Source organism: Mesoplodon densirostris, chromosome 2 (genome assembly GCF_025265405.1).
Source record: "Mesoplodon densirostris isolate mMesDen1 chromosome 2, mMesDen1 primary haplotype, whole genome shotgun sequence".
NCBI lineage: Eukaryota > Metazoa > Chordata > Mammalia > Artiodactyla > Ziphiidae > Mesoplodon > Mesoplodon densirostris.
In genome coordinates, this window is record NC_082662.1 from 20,729,489 (window position 1) to 20,755,995 (window position 26,507).

The window sequence follows — 26,507 nt, forward strand, 5'->3', positions numbered from 1 at the left end:
TACCTTACTAGGAATTAAAACTTAATAAGAGGCTTCAGTAAAAACATTTGCACAGAAAATGACACATAATTGGAACAGAATAAGGTCATGGGTTCGGTCCCCATATGGGCCACCAAAAAAAAAAAAAAAGGAACAGAATAGAAAGTTCACAAGTGGATTTAGTGGGAAAGTCATGCTTTCTAGAATAGAAGAGAATAAATGGTCAGGATATCTATTCCCTGACTGGATTATGGGTTGGCTGCATTTCTTTAGTCACATCTTCTGTCTGAAGACTTTCTCCTATCCTATCCTTCCTTCTTCTTAGGATTAGGGGTAGCAATGGCTCCCCCTTGTTGCTAGCTCTGGAATGCTTCACTCTTTTGTTGGTTTCTCTTAACCCAGTCTACAATTTTGTAAACAGTCCCTTTATTAAACTCTCCTTAATTACTTGGTTTGAGTATGTAGGGCTTTGACGGATAAAATATTTTTACAAACCGTGTAATTCTGGTTAAGTGATCGTACTGAAAATAACTGACATTTCTGTATTCCTAAAGAATAAAAATACGTGTTACGACTGCTCTGTCAAATCATCCATAATGTAGAAAAAATATAAGCTTATGACTGCTAGATTTGCTGCTTTCATAGTTGTTAAGAAATTTGTCTCATTTAAATTAACTGCACTAAACAGTCAATTCCACGCTTATTTAATTACATTTATGTAGGCACCACAAAGAAGAAAGTATGAAAAGCTGTAACGGGGGACACTGACCCTTAAGGTGGTGAAGGTTAGGGCTTCCCTGAAGAAAAACATTTAAAGACATCTTAGGAGGAGGACACACCTAATCCCAACTGGTATATTGGTCATTTGCCATGGGCCAGGCACAAGTCACAAATATTTCACAAATATTGTCGAATTTGTCCTCAAACTACTCTGTAACATGGGTATTGTCTTATTATTTATTTTTTCATAGATGATGAACCAAAGAATAGACGAGTTAAATAGAGAATGGTTATACAGTTCATTACTGAATGAATGGACAGATATACGAAGAATGGTGTCCTATGCAGAATTTTGAGAAGTCAAAATCTCACATTAATCCAAGAAATCTTTCTGCATCTCGGAGATGCTTGAGGAAGAGATCCCAAATACCCTCGGTCAATTTGTTCCTTCCTTTCTTCATTCAAACAGTTCGGGGCACAAGGAATCCGCTGTGAACAAGACAGAAATAGATCCTGTCCTCTTGGAGCTTCCGTTGTACCGGGCGTTGTACCGCCACGCAAAGGTTAAGACAGGATGCTGTGATGGTGACTGTAGGCCTGCTTTGGTCACTTGATGGGCACAGTCTGTGCTCTGGGTTGCTTTCTCACACTTTTGGTGGCGTTTTCTTCCTTTTACCCCTCTTCCTCGAGCAACACGCTTAGACGATTACGCCGCGCTGCCCTGGTGTCTCCACTCAGTGCGCCTGCGCCCAAGCCTGGTCCAATCGGATACAGCCCAAGGCTGTATCGAGGGCGGGATTGGTTCCTCAGCTGGGGAAGCAGAAAAGGGCGGGGCTTTGTCCAGAAACCTGTGGCTGCTGGCTGACAGAAGTGAGGTGGAGACTCGGAGAAGTTGTCGCAGGAAGTCTGGGGGAAAAACGCTACCGGGTGATGGCGGCAAAGGCTAAGGCAGAGGACGTGGGTGGGGCTGGTCTTGACCAGCGGTTGGGAGTGTAGGAGCGTTTGCGGCTAGACGAAGAGGTGGTGCCAGGGAGGCAGAGAGGGGGGCGCAGACACTGTGGGGTCGGGGTCGGCGGTGAGAGCGCCCGGCCTGTCGGGAACCGCGGGGAATCACCTGGGCCGTCCGGGAAGAAGCCGAACCGGCCCCGCCTCCAGCCTGTCCTCCGCCGCAGGTGCCGGTAGACGGCGCGGAGGAACAGCAGCCCCCTGCGGCGGCCGAGGAGCTGGCCGCCCAGAAGCGCGAACAGAGACTGCGCAAATTCCGGGAGCTGCACCTGAAGCGGGTGAATCGCCCCAGAGGCCAGCTGAGACCTGTCACGTGACCAGGCCCGTGCGCGTTTGTGGAGGGACGAGGAAGCCGCACCAGCGCGTGTGACAGACCTGCAGAGCTGCATGAAAGTTCGGTCCCGGTGGTTCTCAACCTGGAATCACACTGAAGTCACTTTGAGAACTTTTAAAAGCTAGACATGCTTAGGCCTCACTTCCAGAGTGTCTGATTTGATCAGTTTCTAAACACAGACGGCGTGTGTGTGTGTGTGTGTGTGTGTGTGTGTGTGTGTGTGTGTGTGTGTGTGTGGTACGCGGGCCTCTCACTGCTGTGGCCTCTCCCATTGCGGAGCACAGGCTCCGGACGCGCAGGCTCAGCGGCCATGGCTCACGGGCCCAGCTGCTCCGCGGCATGTGGGATCTTCCCGGACCGGGGCACGAACCTGTGTCCCCTGCATCGACAGGCGGACTCTCAACCACTGCGCCACCAGGGAAGCCCCAGACGTTGGTATTTTTTTAAGCATCCTCTCCCCGCACCCTCCTCTCAGCTCAAGTGATTCTGTCAAACCTTTCTTTTTATGGAGGGGGATACCGTGGACCAGAAATGGCAAGTAACTTGTCTGTTGTCACGCAGCAAGTTGGCGTCATTCATCCAAAAACAGCCCCTCCCCTAATGGCCTCTAGTGTGCTATAGCCAACTATCAACAGATGGTGTTGATACAGCAGTAAATATGGTAAGGCTTCTGCCCAGTTATGGAGGCAGATCCGTAACCAATAATTACTTCACGACTTGGTAAATGGTATGTTAGAGGGAAGAACAAAGCGCCTCAGAAGTGCAGAGAAGACTGACAACTAGAGACTACGGTGACAACTAAGCTGCTTGAAAAATGAGTAGGATATTATTAGACAAGTAAAGAGTTTGGGGAAGTGTATAGAACAGTAGGAACGAGAGCAAAGGAAAAGTCCTCATTAGGATAGGAGGTCAGCAGGCAGCTGGAGACGAGGAGGTATGTGTGAGGATGGTAGTTATCTCTATTTGTGCAGAAAAACGCATTCTAAAAACTAGTGGGACATACTTAATTGAAATAATGTAAAAAAAAAAAAAAAGAGGCCGGATGATATGTGAAGAAGCAATGATATAATTCAAACATCCCCCTTTTGCAGTTTTTAATGAGTCACTGGATCACAGTCAGTGGCTGTGAACATCACAAAAAGGATAAAATCAGAGATTATGTGTCTCCTGATAGAAGTATGTAGCACCAGTTTCATATAAGTAGACTTGCTAAAAATAAATCTAACCTGAATTGGGGACTTCCCTGGTGGTCCAGTGGTAAAGAATCTGCCTTAAAATGCAGGGGACGCGGGTTCAGTCCCTGGTCAGGGAACTAAGATCCCACGTGCCACAGGGCAACTAAGCCCACGCGCCACAACTACTGAACTCGCGCACCTCAACTAGAGCCCGTGTGCCACAAACTACAGAGCCCACACGCTCTGGAACCCGCATGCCACAACTAGAGAAGAGAAAACCCACACACCACATCGAAAAATCCTTGCATGCCTCAACAAAGATCCCGCGTGCCGTAACTAAGACCCGACACAGCCAAAAATAAAATTAAATAAATAAATAATAAATAAATCTTAAAAAAAAATAAATCTAACCTGAATTGGATGAAGCCACTAGATCTACTGACCAATTTACAGGAAATACGGGGGTCAAAAAATACGTTATAGGACATTATAGGGAGGCAACTAGCAGATGCCACTTTGGGAAACAATAGGACAGTCAACACAGTCATTTTCAAACTCCTCAAAAAAGCAATGGATAAAAAAGATGGAAAAGGAAACTATACATTAAATAAACCTTAAGAGGTGTACATACATATTGACTAATCGCAACATGTGGGACTTGTCTGAATTCCAATTCAAACAAATTGTAAAAATAATAACACTTATGAGACAATCAGGAAAATGTGAACACTGACAAGATATTTGATAATAAGGAATTATTTGGGGAGTGTGCTGATGGTATTGAGATGTTACAATAAAGAGATGTTACAATATTATAGATAGAAAAGAAAACCAGCTAGAAATCAGGAAATTTGGGTTCTTGGCCAAACTCTGCCACTAACTCTGTCACCTAAAACTTTCTGAACTTCATAGATAATAGAATTAGATTGTAATCCTTCTCATACCACCTTCATGGTTTATACTGTAAATGTGACCACCTGTCCACTTGCTCAGTGTTTTTATTTTTTTAATAAATGTATTTATTTTATTTTTGGCTGCATTGGGTGTTCGTTGCTGCACGTGGGCTTTCTCTGGTTGTGGTGAGCGGGGGCTACTCTTCATTGCAGCGCACAGGCTTCTCATTGCGGTGGCTTCTCTTGTTGCGGAGCATGGGCTCTAGCCACGTGGGCTTCAGTAGTTGTGCGCTCAGGCTCAGTAGTTGTGGCTCGCGGGCTCTAGAGCGCAGGCTTCAGTAGTTGTGGCACTCAGGCTCAGTAGCTGTGGCTCGAAGGCTTTAGAGCGCAGGCTCGGTAGTTGTGGCACACGGGCTTAGTTGCTCCGAGGCATGTGGGATCTTCCCGGACCAGGGCTCGATCCCATGTCTCCTGCATTGGCGGGCAGATTCTTAACCACTGCGCCACCAGGGAATGCCCCCCTCTCTTTGTTTTTAAAGGGAGACTAAATGAGGTGTTAAGATAGGTGTTTTTAGAGGTGTTAAAACTGAAACTTTGTCTTCAACCCAATCTGAATTTAAAAAGGAATGAGAAATGGAATCACTTTCTCAGTATGTGACTGACATTCAGTAGTATCTAAAATCATCTCAAGTACCTCTGTACAGTGGATCTCATACTTTGGGAAATGCTGTTTCAATCCAATCCTAAGTGACTTGCTTACATCACACAGCCAGGGAGTAGTCAAATCAGTATTTCTCAGGCCTTCTTACTCCCAAACTATTGCTCTTTCCATCTTTACCACATGGTTCCTTGAAGGCAGTAAAATAATACTTAAAGGTATAGATATTGGTGTTTACCTCTCTTCCCCCTACATGAAATCTCTTCAGTACAAACACACTCGCACACAAACTTCTCCAGTGGCTCCCTTCCTTTCAGGATAAAATCCATAAGTCCATTTTGGATGGCCTACCATACAAGAAGATAGGTAACATTTATTTGGATTTGTTTCCATACCTCTGCTGACAAACTTTGTGTCCTGGTGGTAGCATGAAGCTCGAAAATTAAATCACCAGGAAGTTGTGGAGGAAGATAAAAGACTTAAATTACCTGCAAATTGGGAAGCTAAGAAAGCTCGTTTGGAATGGGAATTGCAGGAAGAAGAAAAGAAAAAAGTAAGTACACTCGTGCCACCTTCATAAGCTGTGGATTCAAATACTATACTGTGTTTTGTTCAGGCGGTATATTGCATGGTAGTTAAGCATTAAGCATTCCAGCTCTGGTTTCCTCATCTGTACCTTAGAGAGTTGTGAGAATAAAATATGTAAGACATTTACAACACTGCCTGGCACATAGTTACAGCCACATAATGGATATTAGGGTAAAAGGTTAAGCTACAGTAACAAAAGCTCCAACAATAAGAAAAGGTAAACCTCATGAGTCTCTCCTGTATCAGTTCCCAGTTGAGCAGCCCAAGTCACCTGGCCTGATGCAGCTGCAAGGGACGTTGAGAAATGGGCGGCCATGAGCCCAGAAAGGAAGCGAGAAAGGATTTTGATGGACATCTAATGTGTCCCCTCCACAGCTATTTTTGGTGTCAGTTTTATAGATGTATTATTTCTTACAGATATAGCAGATTCCACAATTTTCTTTGTAAGCTGGCCATTTTACTGTCTTGATGGCAGTCTTTAGGCCTTTGATTTGAAAGGAATTAAGGAATTGTATAAGGCAATAAAGCTAATGTTTTTTTTCCCTCGTTTTAGGAATGTACAGCAAGAGGGGAAGACTATAAGAAAGTGAAGTTGCTAGAGATCAGTGCAGAAGATGCAGAAAAATGGGAGAGGAAAAAGAGGAGAAAAACCCCAATCTGGGATTTTCAGGTAAAAATGGCTTTTACTTTATTGAATGGGCCTATTAATGGCCCATTTAACAACAAGTCTAATAATGCCCCACCCAACATCTAAAATAGTATGAGTTCTCATTTTTTCAGATTATGCTGCTGCCCAATTACGCCAGTATCATAGGTTGACAAAGCAGATCTGACCTGACATGAAACATATGAGAGACTGAGAGAAAAGCAGTAAGTCGATGTGATTTAAAAGCATACATTATATATGTTACTGGAAGGCCTTGAATTTAAGAGTGCTGATTCTGGAGCTTTGCTTCCTGGCCTTGGGTCCTGACTCCACCATTTAGTAGCTGTGTCACACAATTTTTCTCTGTTTCCTCATCTGTAAATAGGGAATAACAACAGTGCCCACCTCACAGGGTTAGTATCAAGATTAAATAAATTCATACAATGCCCTCAGTCAGTGCTTGGCACATAGAAAGCACTGTGTATGTATTGGCTATTATTTGTTATCATTATTACTGTTGCTATTACCCTTATCCACAGGTAAGGGACACAGTAATACTTTCTTTCGTCATGCACAGTAAACAGTGCTAAACTGCACTCCTTACCTAATTATGTAAGACAGGTACTGTGCTAAAGATCAAGACTGTTTTAATAGTGATAGTGTAGAGAGTGGAGAGGGCTGTAAATTGTGCCCTCAATTGAGCATGTTACTCAAGCTCTCCCACTGTATGAACTTCGTTAATTCCATTAACCTGTGGTCAGCTAACTCATTTGGGCTTTGGAGGGTTTTTTTTTTTTTTTGGTCACGCAGCATGCAGGATCTTAGTTCCCAGATCAGGGATCGAACCCACGCCCCCTGCAGTGGAAGCATGGAGTTTTAACCACTGGACTGCCAGGGAAGTCCCAGGAGTAGATATTTCTTAAATATCTTTTCTTTGGTTTGAATTCTATTTCTTTGAAATAAAGTATCTCAAAGTTTTCCACTTTTGACCACTAAACATTGTCCAGTTCTGAAGGTATAGGATCTTTTTTTGTGTTACTCACCACTTCACTCTTTTTCAGTGGAGAGGAGTTCTACCCAACATCTAACAGTCTTCTTCATGGAACACATGTGCCTTCCACAGAGGAAATTGATAGGACGGTCGTAGACTTAGAAAAGCAGTAAGTACTACAAATGCAGCCTAAAATTTTAGTAGTGATTCATGCTTAATAACAAAATTAACTATATGGTCTTGAAGTGTAGCAACTGGATTGAAGTTAAGGAACTTTTGAATTATTAGTTTGAAGAATGGTCCCATTCACCACCACTTTTATATGTGTGTGTGGGTTTTTAAAACATTTTTATTGGAGTATAAGTGCTTTACAATGTTGTGTTAGTTTCTGCTGTATAAAAAAGTGAATCAGCTATATGTATACATATATCCCATATCCCCTCCCTCTTGCGCCTCCCTCCCACCCTTGCTCTCCCATGCCTCTAGGTGGTCACAAAGCATCAAGCTGATCTCCCTGTGCTGTGCAGCTGCTTCCCACTAGCTGTTTTACATTTGGTAGTGTATATATTTCAATGCTACTCGCTCATTTCGTCCCAGCTTACCCTCCCCCCACCCCACCCTCCTCCTCAAGTCCATTCTCTACATCTGTGTCTTTATTCCTGTCCTGCCCCTAGGTTCATCAGAACCATTTTTTTTAAGATTCCATATGTGTTAGCATACGGCATTTTTTCTGACTGACTTCACTCTGTATGACAAATACTAGGTCCATCCACCTCAAATAACTCCAATTTCGTTTCATTTTATGGCTGAGTAGAATTCCATTGTATATATGTGCCACATCTTCTTTACCCATTCATCTGTCGATGGACACTTACGTTGCTTATATGTGTTTTGAATGGGGTAACTACTAGGCAGAATCTAGAGTACGTATAAAAATTCTCTCAATGTAATATGTTACCACTCATATTTCAGCATGAACCTGGGTAATTTCCCAAACTTCAGACCAGATCATCTGATGATACTGTTAACTTAAAAGATTAAATTCAGGAAGAATGCTCATTGAACATATATCCTTGTAGGATGCTTTCTAAAGATATTGCTTTCAGTCTTAACTATTAAGAACAAAAAGGAGGGACTTCCCTGGTGGCACAGTGGTTAAGAATCCACCTGCCAACGCAGGGAACATGGGTTCGATCCCTGGTCCGAGAATATCCCACATGCCGCAGAGCAACTAAGCCCGCGAGCCACAACAACTGAAGCCCGCGGTCCTAGAGCCCATGCTCTGCAACAAGAGAAGCCACTGCAATGAGAAGCCCATGCACCACAATGAAGAGTAGCCCCTGCTCACTGCAACCAGAGAAAAGGCTGCGCACAGCAACGAGGACCCAACACAGCCAAAAATAAATAAAAATATTTATTTAAAAAGAAAAAACAGGGCTTCCCTGGTGGCGCAGTGCTTGAGAGTCCGCCTGCCGATGCAGGGGATACGGGTTCGTGCCCCGGTCTGGGAGGATCCCACATGCCGCGGAGAGGCTGGGCCCGTGAGCCATGGCCACTGGGCCTGTGCGTCCGGAGCCTGTGCTCCGCAATGGGGGAGGCCACAACAGTGAGAGGCCCGCGTACAGAAAAAAAAAAAAAAAAGAAAAAAAAAAGAAAAAACAAAAAGGAATGCAGCTTTGAACTCTGTATATTTGTTTCTGTTACAGAATTGAAAAACGAGACAAATACAGCCGGAGATGTCCTTATAATGATGATGCAGATATTGACTACATTAATGAAAGGAATGCTAAATTCAACAGGAAGGCAGAAAGATTCTATGGGAAATATACAGCTGAAATTAAACAAAACTTGGAAAGAGGAACAGCTGTCTAATCTCCTTCAGGAACTGTTCTGCCAAATTGTACCAGTAAATCAGGACTCTTTCCTTTTATAATTTGTAAAGACGTGTTCTACAAATCTGTGTATTTTCATACTTATATATTTATTATTCATTTGTTTTAGAAAAATGTCTTGTATTTCTGTGTTTGAAGTGTGTGCTTAATGTGTGCACTCTGCTAGGCTTAAAATCCTTAGATACGAACACAAGTCATCATCATGCTGAAATCTGTCATACATTTGACTTGACCTGGAGTTGAACTTGGGAGCTTCAGAGGTGAGTTGCTAAATTGGCACTAATTCTTCTTATAAGCTATGGTAGGTACTGAAAGGAAGGCAGTGGTCACTGGAAATTCAACCGAATCCCTCCTTGCTCCAAGAGGTCACAATTAGCAGGTGCTTGCCTGTCCCATGTTCTATCCCATGGCCCAGGTGCATTTATGGGGCAAGCATAGAGGGTGGGAGACTGATTCTCCAATAGCATTTTACAAATATGCCATCCTTCAAAAAGCAAATATCCCTTGGAGAAAGGTAAGTTAAAACACTTGGTGAAAGTATTATTAAAATACACATAATACAATCTTTTTTTTTAAAGGCTAACTGGAATTCTAACCTTATTTCAACTGTAACTAAAAAATTAGGACATGCGATTTTAGTAGTAATTACGGGAAACAGGATAGAAAACCTGAAGTCAGGAGCATCCCATGAAAGTGAAGATTATTTATGCCATGTTACGTGAATAAAAACATGCCTAGGATTGAGATCAGTATAAGCTGGGCACACTTATTGATCAATGAGTAGGAAGCTCTGATTTAGCTAATGACGGGCTTATAAAGATGGTAATATAAATGCTAATAAAGGTATATTCAGTGTACTGTGAATAGGGAAATTTTAACATTGTGGTACAGTCATACAACTATAGAATGAGACAGATCTAACATGAAAAGATGCTCTTACCTATATAAAGAGAGGTTTGTACAGGCATAGAAAAAAAATCCAGGATGTGCACCATACTATTTACAGTGATTGCTCCTGGGAATGGGAACAGATGTGGTAATTTTACTTATTTTTTAAAATAATTTGTCACAAATACACACCCATGCTGACCAATCTTATCAAGAGTAATAACATGCCAGTAGTTTTTTCTTCTCCTGTATTTTCAAAGAAACATTTAATAATACCTTTCTACTAAGGGAAAAGGAGGGGAGGGAAAAATTAATAGGTCTTCAAAGACATCATACTGACTTGGGTTTAAAGGACAAATAGGATTTCCCCAGAGGAGAAAAGCGCTCCCAGTAGCCAACCAAAAAAACAGATGTCAGTATGATCTGAAGACTACTCTGAAGGTGACTAGGTGGATGGTAAAAGCCACTAATTCAAACAGGCAATACTGTAATAAGCTCAGTATAGGAAAGGTTTATTTTGAAGAGCTGAGGCAAGCTTTGGAAACTAGAGTTCAGAAATTGATACTCTTCAGTTAGTAGATGGTAGTTAAAGACAGAGTGGAGGAAATTAGCAAAAGAGCTTGTAGAGGGAGTAGGCTAAGGATAGAATCCTAATAGTGGGCAAAGGACAAAAAGCCACTGTAGATAATGGAAGAGGTCAAAGAAAAGACAAATGCATGGAAATCTCTGCCTGAATGACAGAAAAATTTGAGAAAGGACTCCATGAAGAAATAGTGAAAAGTGAGCCCTCATAAGAACAAGTTTTATTTTGCTAGGTAAGCTTAATAAGTGCTTCAGCAAAGAAAACCAAAGGACAGCATGCTGTGGTTAGTTCAGTAATCATGGCTTCTCTAGAAAAAAAGCAGAGCATTACACACCTGAACCTACAATCTAGGGCTGTGCTTTCCAAAATGGTAGCCACCCACCGTATGTGACTAGTGATCATCTGAAATGTGACTAGGGCAAATTGAGGTGTGCTTTAAGTGTAACATACACACTGAATCACAACACCTACCCCAAAAAAGTAAAATACCACTTTTCTACATTTTAACTATTTTAACATCTACTGGGGTAAAAAACGAATTCACCTTTTTACTTTTCATTGAAGCTCTCCTTTCTATTGGACAGCACTAAATCTAGTCTCGTGGTACAATTTCTGTCAGCGCCTGCTTGCTATATTGTCCACAGGTTATGTAATGACATGGTATCACACCTGGGCAACTGCATCCCACTTATGTAATGACAGGCAGTCTGGGAATACGTACGAGTTATCTTCTGTGTCACAAAGCCTAGGAGAGACTGAACACAGTTGTCCTGACCACACACAAACAACAAGGTCAGGTTAGATAAGGACTGACAGGACCTCATGGGGTGATTATGGAAAAAAAAAATGGAGAAAGTGTACATTCTTTTCAGGATACTGGGTAGTAAAAAGAAAATGAACTAATAAAGAGAAAATAGGCATCTGAAGGCTGAAGGAAAAGACCACTGTAGAAGTGAAATCTCAGAAGTGGCACATATCCATAGCAACTAGCCAATCCTCTTACATAAGGTCATAATCAAAGCAGGTGCTTTTCTGTTACCAGCTAAGTGAAGGTGGAAATGATCTTAGCATTATGTCATCAATTCATTGCAAAAGTCTCCCTTACAAGGAAATCCTTGAGTTCTATAGCTTTACTATAGTAATAGAAATTATATGTCCAGGAATGTATATATCCAAGTCTAAATTTGTACACTTAAATTTTTCATAGGGTCAAATTTAAGAGCAGCTCTTACCCAATATAATGTTCTACCATAGAAGTATTCTATTATCTGCACTTTTCAGTAAGTGGTTACTTAAAATTCAGTTCCTCAGTCATACCAGCCAACTTCTCAAGTGGTCAACAGCTACAGTGGCTGGTGGCTGCCTTAATGGGAAATGCAGGTAAAATACTGGACAGCACAGCTGTAGTTAATACAGTATTACATTCCACTTGAGGATTCTTCACCATCTTTTTAAAGTCCACTTCTACTTAAAAATTTAGGACTTAGGGCCTCCCTGGTGGCGCAGTGGTTGAGAGTCCGCCTGCCGATGCAGGGGACGCGGGTTCGTGCCCCGATCCCGGAGGATCCCACATGCCGCGGAGCGGCTGGGCCCGCGAGCCATGGCCGCGGGGCCTGTGTGTCCGGAGCCTGTGCTCCGCAACGGGAGAGGCCACAGCAGTGAGAGGCCCGCGTACAGCAAAAAAAAAAAAAAAATTTAGGACTTAAGCCTGCTCATCTATTATCTAATTTCTGGGTGTTTGTCTTTTCCCAGGTTTTTTGTCTTGCCTCTAATATTCTCCTCATCCTATTCTCTAACTTGTTATCCCTGCCTAATGGAAGTCTATTTCATTATTTCCCAAACTAAAGAGTCTGTTCAAAATTATGGCAAGATTCCAAGGAGTAGAAAAGAAAACCATTCAAGCAATCAATAGTACCCACATCCATCACTAAAACAAAACCTCATGCATGTTTCTGATCCACTAGGATTTTTATTTTTTGCTTAGGTTCTAGCAAGACATGTTTTGTTGCTAAAGTCTAGCACATAAGCAAAATAAATTCATTAAGCTGGCATTTTACATTTAATCCAAACATTTGATCTATTAAGTCAAATTAACACTTGGAGAGACCATCTAAAACTGGCTTTTATCTTCCTAGTTTTGGTATCCACTAGAATGTATTAACAGGCAAAACCACAAAAATCCATAATCAGCTAACGTTTAAACCAACTGCCCAGACCTTTCAGTTAAGTGTAACATTCATCTCTAAATTTTTATGTGCTTAGTTAAGGTCTTTCCCAGCTACAGTAAGAAGCAATGAAGAATTTCAAATAAATGAATACTTTTTAAAACATAAGAAAAAAATGCAACAAAACCTCTGATTTTATAGCCCAGTGAGGCATTCTGTTTCAACCCCTCTCTGGCTGAGTTTCCTGCCGTGAAGCTCAATTCTTCCAGGATAACATGCCAGTATTCTTTTAAGTCTTAGGCCAAACTTCCCAAATTTTAATGAGTATCTACATCAACTGGGAGTACTTTACAAATCAGCTTCTAATTCAGTTCTGGGGTAGATTTGAGATTCAGCATTTCTCACAAACTCTGAGGTAAGATCACTGAGCCCTATGCTGTCAGTCCATGGATTTGGATCTGGGATTAGCAAGGCTTTAAACAAGAGATACCACCTCATTCTTCTTTATTAAATAAAAACCCATTATGTAAAATATACACAATAAAGTGAAACTAAAATGATAAAAACAAATTTATTAACAAAATATATACAACACAGTTCAATTACTGTTTGTCTTAAAAATTTCACTTCTACATAACCAATCCATATTATATAAAACATTTACAAGTATATATACAAGAATGCCACCTGTGCGTAACCTCTGGTCCATTTGTGCTATCTCCTATCTGCAAGAGAAATCTAAAATGTTAATATTTAAATATTAAGTATTGACATCTTTCTGTGTTGTCATCTGTAATTGCAACAATTATCAATAAATGGTTCAAAGGAATGGAATAATGCTGGAAACAAACTCGCAAAAAAAAAAAAGTGCATTTCAGGCAACCTTAGCTATTGATGTTCTTTTCGACAGGTATCCACAGTCCATATGGACTTTTCTTCTTATCTATTTTTGGGGATCCTGAAGAGGTCTCTTCAGCAGTAGCTTTAGCTGATTTCTGAAGCAATGGCTTTGCTACAGAATTCTGTAAGAGAACAAGTTCTTAAGTCAGCTTCCCAAACAAATATTATTATACATATTTAAAATATTTGCTTTTTACAAAATACATTAAATAATTCCATTTAAGACTAGAACTTTAAAAAGACACCAACCAAATAAATGCAAAGCCACGGACCGCACTTGCAACTTGATTCAATCAAATCAGACATATGCAAGGCATATGTCACTACTGCAGTAGTGAAGTATTAAAAATAGTTTTGAAATTTTGTTTATTAAGCCCTTAGCTGATTTTAAAATATTCTGACTACAGGATATTCTGAGACTTGTTTTTTGAATATTTTAACAGTTAAAAAGGATAATGGGAATAGTTAAAAGGAGGACAAAATATTGAGACTGAGAATGTAGATATTAGAGTAGGAGCCCATTATATTGGTCACTTGTAAGAACCATACAAAAAAATTTTTTTTAATTCTATTTACTTAGCAGCTTAGTAGGCCTCGAATTATCAGCATAAAAACAATGAGCCAACAAAAGTAAAAACCCACATAACAGAAATATGTTTAAGGCCAGTTTTTGAGTGGTCAATGCTTAGATATACTTACATTAGAGCTAAAAGCTATGCTTTTTTGCTGGGAAGACTTCTCGTTGGGATTTTCTGTTTCATCTTCTATTAACTTATCTGACAGCTAGACAGGTAAGAGAAAGTAAATTTTAAAAAACCATACCCTTGTAGGTACAAAAAGCAGCCCAATTGTATTACAAATTCACTTGTAGAGACACAAATCAAGTTGGATGTAACCAAATAGTTAACATCCTAAAATAAACAACACAGTACTCTGTTGAGTTTTCCCCATAACAAAGTTGATTCAATGATAGGCTTAAGACACTCTTCCCCATAATGCAGTACTGTATCCCCCTGATGCAAATTCAAGTAACTTTGAAAGTCAAGTCATACCAGAAAACACCTAGTTTCAAAGAACTAAGGCATTTGCCCATCCAGCTGGGCACCTAACCGTCTGAAAAAGCGACTGAACTAAGATCTTTTTTGTCCACCACTAATACTTAGGCAAACCCACATCTGGGTCTGAATGACAGGAGATAACCCATCTTTCCTATGTTAACTGAGTGTTATCAATTCCTAACTACCTTAAACCTTTAAGCTATGAATTTTATGCTGCACATTTCTGGAGAATTTTAATAAACTTATCTGCAAGTGAAGCAGGCCTCTTCTTCTGTAATCTCTCAAAACATCTGGAATATATTGCATATATTATGAAAGGGACACCTATATCAGATGCCCCACCATTACAAAGTACACTTTTGTTTTAGTACCTGTCCCAAATTCTAGCATGCATAGGGATCTACCAACAAAAAACTAAGTTTTCAGTGTGTCAACATAAACTTCAAATTAGTTAAACCTCTGATGCTTTTGCGCATGTATCAATTACCAACAGATTTTCTTCATCAATGTCTGGAGACCACATTCATGATTTCTATAAGACAGAAATAAAGCAGATAAACTATACTGTATGTTGAGTATAGAATTTGTGGGAACATAATGCTGCAAATGAGCGCTACAGATAAATACTCCGTAAAACTAGCTAGAAAAACTTGGTAACTACATAGAAATCACCGAAGTATCAGCTACAATTATGAAAGTAATCAGTACTGTGTCAACTGAAAATAAAGTTCATTAGTCTCCCATTTTCACGGGGGGAGACTATCTCAGTATTGTCAGATCTGTTATTTTAAATTATATTTAGCTAGCCTTTCCAGGAAGCAGTCTAAGGCAAATCAAATAAAAATGGCTAATCAGATCTTTCTGGTAATAGTTTTCTGAAGATTTTGTTTGGATAAATCTAAAATACTTACCTCAGATTTTGCACCATTATTCAGTACAGCTGTTCCACGGTTGGTTTCTTTAGATACAGAAACAGTTCTGAGACTAGCTGGCAAGTCAAAGTTGGCTGTTCCTAATGCTTTTGCGGCATTGGCTTTTGCTATTTCTAACAGCTCCATTCGATCTACAAAAGAAACACAAAATGTCCATTTATCCTGCAGTATTTCTCCAGAAAACTCAAAAATCACAAACTATGTTTGTGATTTTAAACTAGTGATATCTAGACGTTTACATGGTACTTCCACATGTAAGATATATTTCTATTGATGGAAAAAGAACTACTTATTTTGCTGAGAAAAACAAGTATCCCTAAATAATCAATAAAAGCACAGGGTGGGTAAATAACTAACTCCCTGACAATTTCAAGGCTCCACCCAGAACCGCCCTCCACCAAGCCATTTAACGTGCACAGCGTTACTCCCAAGGGGAAAGCATGCCGTCCATTTTAAAACTGGGCGCCCACGACAGTGTAGTTTTAACTATTAACCTACTGGAGTCCTTCCTCTTTCCCCTAACGCCTCTCTCGACGACCGACGACTCACCCTTCTCACTCAGACGAAATGGGGTTGGGCTCCGCGACCTGGTCCGGGATCGCCCCCTCCAGTCTCTGCGCTCCTCCGGGTGGACGGTGCGGCCGAAGCCGTAGTAACGACGGTCCCGCGCGAAGGCGTAGGCCCTCCGGTAATGCGAGCGGCCGCGGGAGCGGGGGCGGCTGAGGGACCGGTAGGAACTCCTGGAGGAGCCGTGGTGCCTCTCCCGGTACCGGCGGCTGCGGGGGCGCGAGCGGCTCCGCGAGTACGAGCGCGAGTAGCGCCGGTACCTCCTCCGGTGGCGCCTTCGGGAGCGAGACCTCGACCTGCTCCTCCGCCGGGGCGGGCTGCGGCTGCGGCTCCGCGACCACGACCGACTCGAGACGATGGATCGGGACCGAGAGCTTCTGGGAGAGCGGCTCCCGGACGCCGAGGACAGCCGGCTGGACGGGCCCGACCGCGACGACGTGGGGGAGGCCTTGTGCGGCGAGCCCGGCCACAGGTCGTTCACGTAGCTGGACATCTCGGACGGCAGCTTCCGAGCTTCCTTTTCTTCGACGACCCCTGCCCGAAAACTCAGTTCCTAAAAACAAACGAGAGGAAACAAAATACAGGTGAAGTCCCGAAGTGAGCCGCGCGGGCAGCCTCGGGCCGAGAAAGAAACGAGCCTCCCGGCCTCCGGAACTCCGGGTTGTGGCGCCGCCTGCTGCCGGCCTTCCAGCCCCGCCACCGTCCCCGTCCACGCCCCGCGGGGCCCACAGGGCCCCGGCTACGCTCGCCTTGAGGTAACCGACCGCAGGGCCACCCCGTCACCAGAAAACCCACCACGGGCCGTCGACGCCTCACTCAAGAAGGGAAAGGCCCAACGGACGCCTTCCTTCTGAAGTTAAGGACGGAGAGAGGCTTTTCGCTGCTTCTCCTGAACGGCGGACTCACAACTACAACCTCCAACCTCCAACGTCCAAAAGCAAAATGAACGGGGGCGCGGCAGACGGGTCGAAAATACCAGCAGCTGGCGCCCCGCGCCTGCGCAGAGACGTTGCGTGGTGGGCGTGGCTCCCCTCTCGTCCAACCGCCGCTCCCCTCCTCGCTCCACCCCGAGCCCCACCCTCCGCCTCACCCAATGGCCTCCAGGATGCGCATGCGCGCCCTAGCACGGAAAGGGGGCGGGGGGAGCCGCCGCTCCATCCGGGTAGCTGCCTGTGGCTCTTTGGTGTTCTTGGCTGAAATCGAGTGAAAACGAGGTGGCGTCGCTCCGGCTACACCGGGCTCTGGGACTGTGTGCCTGGCTGATGTTAACTGGGTCGTTTCCTCCCCTCCGGGCTGTGCCTCCCTGGACCCTTCTTGGCCACTTCCTCCTGACCCATGTCCGGCCGGCGGGCCGCCTTCCCCGGGACGTCACAGGATGCCAGTCAATGCATTATCTTAGAAAACGTTTTTCACTCCCGTGTTTTGGCTAGGAAAAGTCAGAAAGGTGGAGACAGAATGCAAAGGGCACTCATAGCTGACCTTTAAGTTAGTCTAAAGGTTCAGAATGACGTCTGAGATGTCTGTTCTGAGGACAGTGTTCTTGGTGCTAAGGATTAAACAATGGTGACTTTTATTTCCAGGGATTTATAAGTAGGATACATTTTAGACATATTTATTGTTGTTAATAAAGCATGACAATTGCCTTGAAATAATTTTTCATCGAATGAACTAACCACTTATGTAAGGAGAATTAGTCCTATGAGCTGCTTTTGCCAGTCAATGCTGCTTTGCAGGCATTTTTACAAAAGCTACTTTCTTGGGAGGTAGATAGGAAATCACTTATCCTGGATTATATAGGGTGGGCCTAATCTAATCACCTGAGAGATTAAAAGCGCAAGAAGAATTCCACATTTTATTGCTGCTTCTGAAATGTGGGGTCTCCACAAGGACCCCTGAGAGACGTCTAGGAGCTAAGGATGGCTCCAAGCTGGCAGCACCAAGGAAACAGAGATCTCAGTCCTGTGACCTCAGAAGTGAATTCCTCCAACACCTGAAGGAGCAGTGCTGGGGATTCTCCCCTAGGTTTACGAAAAGATCGCTGCCCTGCTGACACCTTGACTTTACCTCAGTGAGACGTCTCACCTACAGACTGTAAGATAATAAGTTGGGATTAAGCCACTAAGTCTGTGGCTTTGTTACTGAAGCAATAGAAAACTAATACATTCACCAAAATTTTATAGCTTTTTTCCATACACATTTTGTACTTGTCTTGCTAGGTGTATTCTAAAATATTTTTATGGTACTCGTGGCTTGCAAATAGTATCCTTCTGAGGCAGGAGATAGATGAGCCCCAGGCTGAACAGTTTCTCCCCTGTGGACAGAAACTCCATAATAGCAGAAACTCCATAAAAGCAGGATGATGGAGTAGGCTGGGCCCTGCCCAGAAAAGAGATAAAAGACCACGTATTCCTCATTCTTGAAGTCAAGGAGACTTCACCGACTACACATGCACAGAAAGGCTCATTGGAGGTCAAAAAGGGAGGGGGCGCCACCTCATAGTAAGTGATGCCAACTACCCATAGGCCTCTATACTAGAATCCATCTTGGCTAAGAGACACACGCACACAGGGGAGGATGGTGAGAGGTACCAAATACGGACTCAGAACCAGGCAAAGCAAGATGATTGGTCAAAGGAAACCCGGAGGAAATGCCCCATAAAAGTGATTCAAACTTCCAGGAGGGCAAGACTGTCTCTCTGAGCCTGCCCGTGTGTCTATCCGCACGTACTGTAGTCTTTTTCCTCCTAATAAACAGTTTACTTGCTTCACTACTTTCCGTCTCCATGTGGAAATTCATTTCTACACAGCTGATGGGCCAGAGCCTTGTCCCGGGCCACTGGTCCCTTGTGGTCTAGTGGTTAGGATTCAGTGCTCTCACTGCCGCTGCCCAACCTCAATCTCTGGCCGGACACCAAAATCCTGCTGCAAGCCACTGCAGGCCAAGGCCACCCGCGATCATGTTTTGTTAAAGGTTCACTTTGTTTTATGTGTTTTGAAAGGTACACAGCATCTAGTTAGGTGAATAACACCTACCTGAGTGTTTACACCCAGTATGAAAGATTTTGTCATTCGATAGGTAAATTCAACCCATTTACATTTATTGGAGTAACTGCAATATTGGTCTTATCTTTTCCATTGGTGCCTATTATTTATTTTATAATACTTTGCTTTTTTCACTTCTTCCCATTTTATTTTGCCAGCCTAATCAAGTATCTCTTTCTTCCTCCCTCCTGCTGTTCATTTAGAGGTTCTGCAATGCTTCATCATACAATTAATGCTTTAAGGGTTATCTTTTTAGCACTGTGAAACATATTTTAACCTGTTCCTCCTCCCCCATATCTCCTTCCATAAATATTTATAGAATGTTTACTGTATTAGATGGTGTAGGATAGGTTAAGAAAAATTTAGTAGTCTTTTCCCCTACCAAAATTAAATTCTTTCATTAATTTTAATAACAGCTAATTTTGTGACAGGTGAGGAAATCCAAAGATATATAAAGTAAAAGCTAATAATCCATTCCCTAGAAGTATGGAATCCTCTAAAAGAGGTCCCCATTCTTCTTCCCCATAACTTAGAAGTAACCAACGTTAACATTTCCAAACTCTTTCAAATATACCAGCATATGGTATTTTTTATGAATATGGGCTCATTCTAAACAAACTGATTTGAAACTTGTTCTTATAATCAATATCCTTTAAGACAAACCATTTAGATCTAATTTATTTCCAATCAGCTATCTAATATTCCATTGTCTAGAAAAACCAGAAATTAATCTTTTATCCCTTATTGCTTATTCATGGACATTCATGTGGTATCCAGTTTTTCCACCACTAAAATCTATGCCTTGGAACCAAAGTCAGATTCCAAAAACATAAGAACGGTTGCAGAGTGGAGCTCCTCCACTGGCTCTTAATACATGGCTTCAAGGTCAACAGAGCCATGTCCAGTATACAACTTGGAGCAGCTGATTGCAGTGAAGACTCCAGCACTACTGGAGGAGTTACCTGAGATAGTAGCTCAGGAAGTAAGCTTAGCTCTCTCAGACGACGGGATAAGACGAACTTGCAACCACGGAGCTCATCTAGAGAGTGAGAGCTACAAAGAGGAATTCTGACACAGAAGACATATTCATTGATCTTAGATCAGAGATGAGTTGAGATGAGACATCTCTGTTGTTAGAGCTGCTATAGAATCATTAGCTACAGTCAACCAGTGCAGCATTCAAGGCAGTTAACACAGAGATCAATAAACTCCAGCCTGATGTGACATTCCTGTCTTCCAAGATGTCCCAAGGAACTCCTGCCATTGATTGAAACATCACCCCATGTGGGCTTGCCACTCCACTGCCTGTGATTACTGAGCCTCACTATAACTAGGCTGTTATTCCTACTGCTCCTCCAGATGACTGTTTCTTGGGTTGGTAGCTCTAGCGTGGAAATACCAGGCTTGCAATGCTATTCAGGAGGCACCCCTCGATGTAGCAGCTTGACAGAGCTGTTTCCTGCCATGAAGACTTATCACAGGAGGATGTTATCTACAGTATCACCATGGGAGCTGACCACCGTGTCCCCACTGCAGCCACCATCGAGAGGTGTTAGGAAGTCTCCTGTACCATGTCATTTGGCTTTTGGGTGTCTACTCAGAAGCCAGGAAAAGCAAGCAAACAGCACACAAATCCAGATGTGTACCTGTCAATAGCATTCCCAATAACCCACAAAAGTGGTGTCATTACAATATAAGGACTGATCGGTTCCTCTGCCTAACTAAGAATGTGGCATTTGTGTCCATGCCTAATGGCCACCTGTATTGCTTGTTTGAGGATTGCTCTACTCTGCACAGCAATGTAAGTCTTCAGTGCACACCTTTGCTCACTAGAGCGCTGCTCCTCAATCAGACGAGCCGTCTCTGCCATACCCACCTGAACATCAGAGGAACCATAACTAACTGTACATCTGTGGATTATAAGACCTGCAGAAGGAATTTGACTCCAGTAAAGGCACAGTCAGAGGCAATGTAATAACGAGAATGTCAATGGGTCCAAATAGAAAACGGAAAAATACTGCACAAGGCTACACTATTGATTCTGTAAGAGACTTCCTTTTCAAAGGATATATGTCATGCAATCTACTCTGTGTCCTGCTCCCTCAAGTTTCTCACAGCCTTTACTTGACCATACTCAATTTTTGCAACCTTGGCTCAACAACCAAATCATCACAGATATTATCTCACGAGACTCAGCACTTGTCTTGCCCTGTGTAAAGGTAAACTATTCTGTCCTCAATCTAACAACAGGTGAGCTTTGCTTCAAGGTACAATGCAATGCAACTGTGATGTTTACCAATGGAACAGGATCTCATACAGCAATTTGCCTCCCATAGGCAAAGGACCATACATATCAGCCAGTTTGGCCAATAAGACAAATGTGCTCCAGGTAGCCAGAACTAGCCATCACCCCCATGTTCAACAACCATTTCATCAAACCCCATTAATGGATAACTTTTACTGGGAGACTTCCATCAGGACCTTATAGCAAGCTTTCAGGTGCTAGATACTTTGTATTATGCGATTGGACCTAAATCTGACTTCTCTGGAATGTTCTAAGCATCTCATGATGAGTCCACCCACCTGAATATTTTTTAATGACATACTGGGTTACCTGCATTTGCTTTCCTCAATCCACCAGTCTGGCTTGGAGATTTGAGCTCTTGGGCAGCCTGGCTTGGCGGGATATTATACATTATAATGCTTGCAACTTTAGTAGGAGTCAGAGTCACACTTTAAGCCACTTTAAGTACTGGTACTTTTATTGTTATATGATAAAGTCTCAAAAGTGGGATTTCTGGGTTAAAGTTTTTGTGTGATTTAATATATTGCCATATTGCTTTCCAAAAAGCAACGATGTCTGAGAGAAAGCCTTTCTGATCCCCCAGACCAGTTAATTTTCCCCAGGATAGGTTATCCTATTTTCCTGTGCCTCATATTTTTAGCATTTATCAAAACTGTAATAACGTTTTAATTCATTTTGTAATGTGTCATTTTCCTGCTAGAATATAAACTACATAAGGACAGGCTTGTTTTTATTGTACCCCAGTACTCCAGAGAGTACCTGGCATATGGAAGGCACTCAGTTGATGTTTACTGAATAAGCAAATGGCATAGACTCTCAAATAAATCTTGAAGGGCAGGCAGAGGGAAAGGAAGGAAATATTTTATTTTATTTTATTTTATTTATTGGCCACACCGCGTGGCTTGCAGGATCTTAGTTCCCCAACCAGGGATCGAGCTCAGGCCCACGGCAGTAAAAGCACCAAGTCCTAACCACTGGACTGCCAGGGAATTCTGGAAAGGAAGGGAATGTTTTAGACAGGAACAAAGTTCTTAGCAAAATGTTAGAAATAGAATTGCCCATTTTATAACTTGGAGACAGAAAACAAACCAGCTTGGCTAGAGCAACGAGTTTGTGGTGTGGAATTTTGGAAGATCAAGCTGGAGATGTAGAATTGGGGCAGATTATGGGGAACCATGAATGTGAACATCTGCTTATCAAGCAGCAGGGTCCTAGTTTGTCAGAAATACTGAATCTACCTTTCAAAAGCTGACTGAATACACTGAGATGGTAAATAGCTTTACTTGATTGGAAGGAAGAAAACACTTGCAGGATTTGGGGAATAGGGTTCAAAAGGCTTTTAACCCTAACATATGCTCCCCTTAAACAGACACCTAAAACAGTCAGCTATACTATAAAATGCATAATCTCACACCTTATTATGCACTATAGAATGCAACGATAAAATACTGCCCATAATGAACACCTTTAGCTTCCTTTCTATAACTTTCAGAATCTTCTGTCATGAGGACAAATTCATTCACTAAAGGAATTTTAAACTATTTTTCCTTGACATTCTGTGAAAATGTTTTGATTAAAAGTACAGAAAACAAGGCATAGTTGACATCAACAATAGCAGTTTCCATGGGTTACTGGGAATGAACACCCGATTGGAATAGACTCAAGAAAAAAAAATAAGAAAAGAGGATGTCAAGATAGTAGGTTTGGGCAAATTAGAGAAGTTTTTAAATTGAGATATAATGTACATAGCAAAACATTCATCCTTTTAAAGTATACAACTCAGTGGTTTTTAGTATACTCACAAGGTTGTGTAACCATAACCACTAATTCCAGAACTCTTTCATCCCCCTAAAAAGAAACTCCTTACCCATTGGCAACATGCCTCATTCCCCTCAGTCCCTTGCAACCACTGATCTACTCTCTGTCTCTATGAATTTGCCTATTATGGACATTTCATATAAAAGGCATCCTACAACATGTGGTCTTTTGTGTGTGGCTTCTTTCACTTGGCATGTTTTAAGAGTTCAGCTTTGTTGTAGCATGCATCCATACTTCATCCCTTTTTATGGCTAAATTATATTCCACTGTATGTATATACCACACTTTGTTTATCCATTCACTGGCTGATGGACATTTGGGTTGTTTCTATTTTGGGGCTATTATGAATAATGCTGCTGTGAACATCCATGTACAAGTTTTTGTGTGAACAAATGTCTTTGGTTCTCTTGGGTACATTGCTGGAGTGGAATTGCTGGGTCATTTGATAACACTATGCTTAACTTTTTGTGGGACTGTCAAACTGTTTTTCACAGTGACGGCACCATTTTACATTCCTACCAGGCATGTATGAAGGTTCTAATTTCTCTACATCCTTGCCAACAGTTTTCCTTTAAAAAATTATAATCATCATAGTGGATATAAATTTAGAGAGTTTTGCTGTAAAGAGAAGCAAAGAATTGGGCTGGTGGCTAGAGAGGGTGGTTCTATCAAGGTGTTTTTGTTTTTTATTTTAAGATGGGATATATTATAGCATGTTTGTATACTGATGGTAATAATCTAGTAGAGAGGGGAAAATGGGTTATGTAGGAGAGAGATTGTACAGTTGTGGAGCCATGTTCTTGAGTAGGAGAGAGGGTAGGTCCAGAGGACAAGTGGAAGAGTTGGCCTTACATGGGAGCACAGACAGTTTCCCCACTATGGTGGTGCTGTGGTCTGAATGTTTGTGCCCAAGTTCATATATTGAAATCTAATCCCCAAGGTGATTAAATTAGGAGGTGGGGCCCTTGGGGTGATTAGGTTATGAGGGTGGGGCTTCATGATTGGGATTAGTGCCCTTATAAAAGGAACCCTGGAGAGATTCCTCACCTTTTCTACCATGTGAGGACACAGCAAGAAGTCAGCAGTCTGCAACCCATATGAAGCCCTTTACCAGAACCTGACCATATTGGCACCCTGTTCTTGAACTTTCAGCTTTCAGAAATGTGAGAAATGAACTTTTGTTTAAGCCACCCAGTCTGTGGTACTTTGTTATAGCAGCCCGAATGGACTAAAACAGGTGGGAAGGCAGAGCAGGAGTACAAATGAAGGTAAGATGATAGCTTGGTGGTGAGCACTTGTGGAAATCCCTTTGTGATTTTTACCTCAGTGAAATGAGCAGCTGAGATTGAGTAGGGGCAGGAGATATTAAAGATCTGAAGAGAAAGAAGAAGGTCCAATGTAATCTTTTAGGATGAAATTGACTAGAGTAGGACAGCTAGGCATCACTTGAAGTTAGCGATCATGAGTTCAAAAGAAGACCAGTCAGTACTATTTTTTTCTCCAACATCTGATCTTCTCTTACCATAGAGGTTTTCAGTATTTAAATGAATGAAAAATAAAGTGAGTTAATACTGATTTATGTTGCATGCACAAAGAGAACTGCTTTATGCCAGATTTTATTTAAATTAAAGACCACATAAGAGCAAAGAATAGCACATCCTAGTTCAATTTTTCTGATCAAGGTAATCAGATTAAACAAGGATTTCATTTTAGTACATTTATTTCTCTTGAGGATGATGTTGCTGAATAAAGAAGGATTTAAAACTGACAACTAGTTTTGAATCTGTCCATCTACATGTTATTTTCAGAAAAGGAGGAAACTAGAAGTAAATGGTAGTTGTAGGATCCGGTAGTCTCTAGAAATTTCTCTCTAAAATTCTGAACTGTGCTTGATTATCCATTTATTAATTCATTCAACAAGCATTTTCTCCATATATCCTTTTTGACCAGTTACAGGAAAAACAAAACTCAATTAGACATGATTCCTAACTCGAAGTACATCAGTGAAAGTGGCAAGTGCTAACCACTGAACCTCCAGGGAATTCCCGAGGCAAATATACTTTTATTTGAACAAATTCTTTTAGAGAACTTGGTCCTATGTACCATCACATAAAATTAGCACTGATAACTAGAAAATGTTATGAAATTTGTAAAATAAAAAGCTCAAACATTAATAAGATTAATACATTATATATAAAGTCTTTCTGGCAGGGCTTCTACTTTTTTTTAACGGTAAACATGCTCATAAAGACCACTTTGTATATATGTGCCACATCTTCTTTATCCATTCTTCTGTCGATGGACACTTAGGTTGCTTCCATGTCCTGGCTATTGTAAATAGAGCTGCAATGAACATTGTGGTACATGACTCTTTTTGAATTATGGTTTTCTCAGGGTATATGCCCAGTAGTGGACATGGGGAGGGGGGAGGGTAAGCTGGGACGAAGTGAGAGAGTGGCATGGACTTATATATACTACCAAATGTAAAATAGCTAGCTAGTGGGAAGCAACCATATAGCACAGGGAGATCAGCTCGGTGCTTTGTGACCACCTAGAGGGGTGGATAGGGAGCGTGGGAGGGAGACACAAGAGGGAGGAGATATGGGGATATATGTAAATGTATAGCTGATTCACTATGTTATAAAGCAGAAACTAACACACCATTGTAAAGCAATTATACGCCAATAAAGATGTTAAAAAAAAAAAGACCACTTTGTCACACTACAATCATGTGCTTCATGGAACTTTAGCTAGGATACACTATTAGAGTCTTAAGATTTTTATACTTCCCTTTTTGAAGTCCATTTGGTGTTTTTGCAGAATTAACAATCTTGTGAACCTGGTAGTGCTTGTAATTCAGACTGCCATTGAGACCAAGGGCAGAACACACAGCTGGACACTGTGTGGCTGTGTTTAAGTACTCTTCCAAAAGCTAATGCCACAGCTCCGTGCATTGATTGCAAATGCAGCCCAGGGTTACATTTGTCTTTTCTATTGCTGTTTGTCGCATTTTGTTTGGATAAATGGTCAAAATGAATGCCATTGCTTAAGAAAAGCATAAACACAATTTAGTCACTGAATATAGCTGTACGTAGGTTATTACTGTGGGGAATCTTGGTTTGGCCAAAGTATTATTTTTAATGAAAATTCTGACAGACCAAGGTCCTTTATGTTTCCATAACACTTAAAAAAATGAACAAGCTATCCAATTACCAAGGTTTAACTTGTATCAATGTAGTTGCACATATAAAACTTGATTGTGAATTTATTTTTCCAGGACTTTTAAATTATGAACATTATTTGAATGAAAGAGAACCAATCTATTATTTACAACTGAAATACAATTTTATTTCATAGATATCTTCCCAT

General features: G+C 41.8%; 1 protein-coding gene and 1 pseudogene across 7 annotated transcripts; one reads left to right on the forward strand and one right to left on the reverse strand.

The window, feature by feature from the left end:
• The first annotated feature begins 1,629 nt into the window (after positions 1-1,629).
• Positions 1,630-8,879, forward strand: LOC132502602 (pre-mRNA-splicing factor SYF2-like; annotated as a pseudogene).
• Positions 8,880-13,069: 4,190 nt separating this feature from the next.
• Positions 13,070-16,898, reverse strand: RSRP1 (arginine and serine rich protein 1). 7 transcript variants are annotated; one of them, XR_009530368.1, is made up of 6 exons: positions 16,770-16,898; positions 15,957-16,527; positions 15,387-15,538; positions 14,963-15,007; positions 14,117-14,765; positions 13,526-13,539 (listed from the first exon to the last, which is right to left on the reverse strand). XR_009530368.1 is itself a non-coding variant. In XM_060080983.1 (5 exons), exons 2-5 carry the CDS (start codon positions 16,465-16,467, stop codon positions 13,402-13,404), a joined length of 885 nt encoding a protein of 294 aa, XP_059936966.1. In that variant the 5' UTR covers positions 16,468-16,527; positions 16,770-16,898; the 3' UTR covers positions 13,070-13,401. The 7 variants fall into 7 exon arrangements, 2 of the variants coding, with proteins under 2 accessions (XP_059936966.1, XP_059936996.1); XM_060080983.1 differs by lacking the exon at positions 14,963-15,007 and having other exon boundaries at positions 13,070-13,539; positions 14,117-14,200; XR_009530369.1 differs by lacking the exon at positions 14,963-15,007.
• Between the last annotated feature and the right edge of the window lie 9,609 nt (positions 16,899-26,507).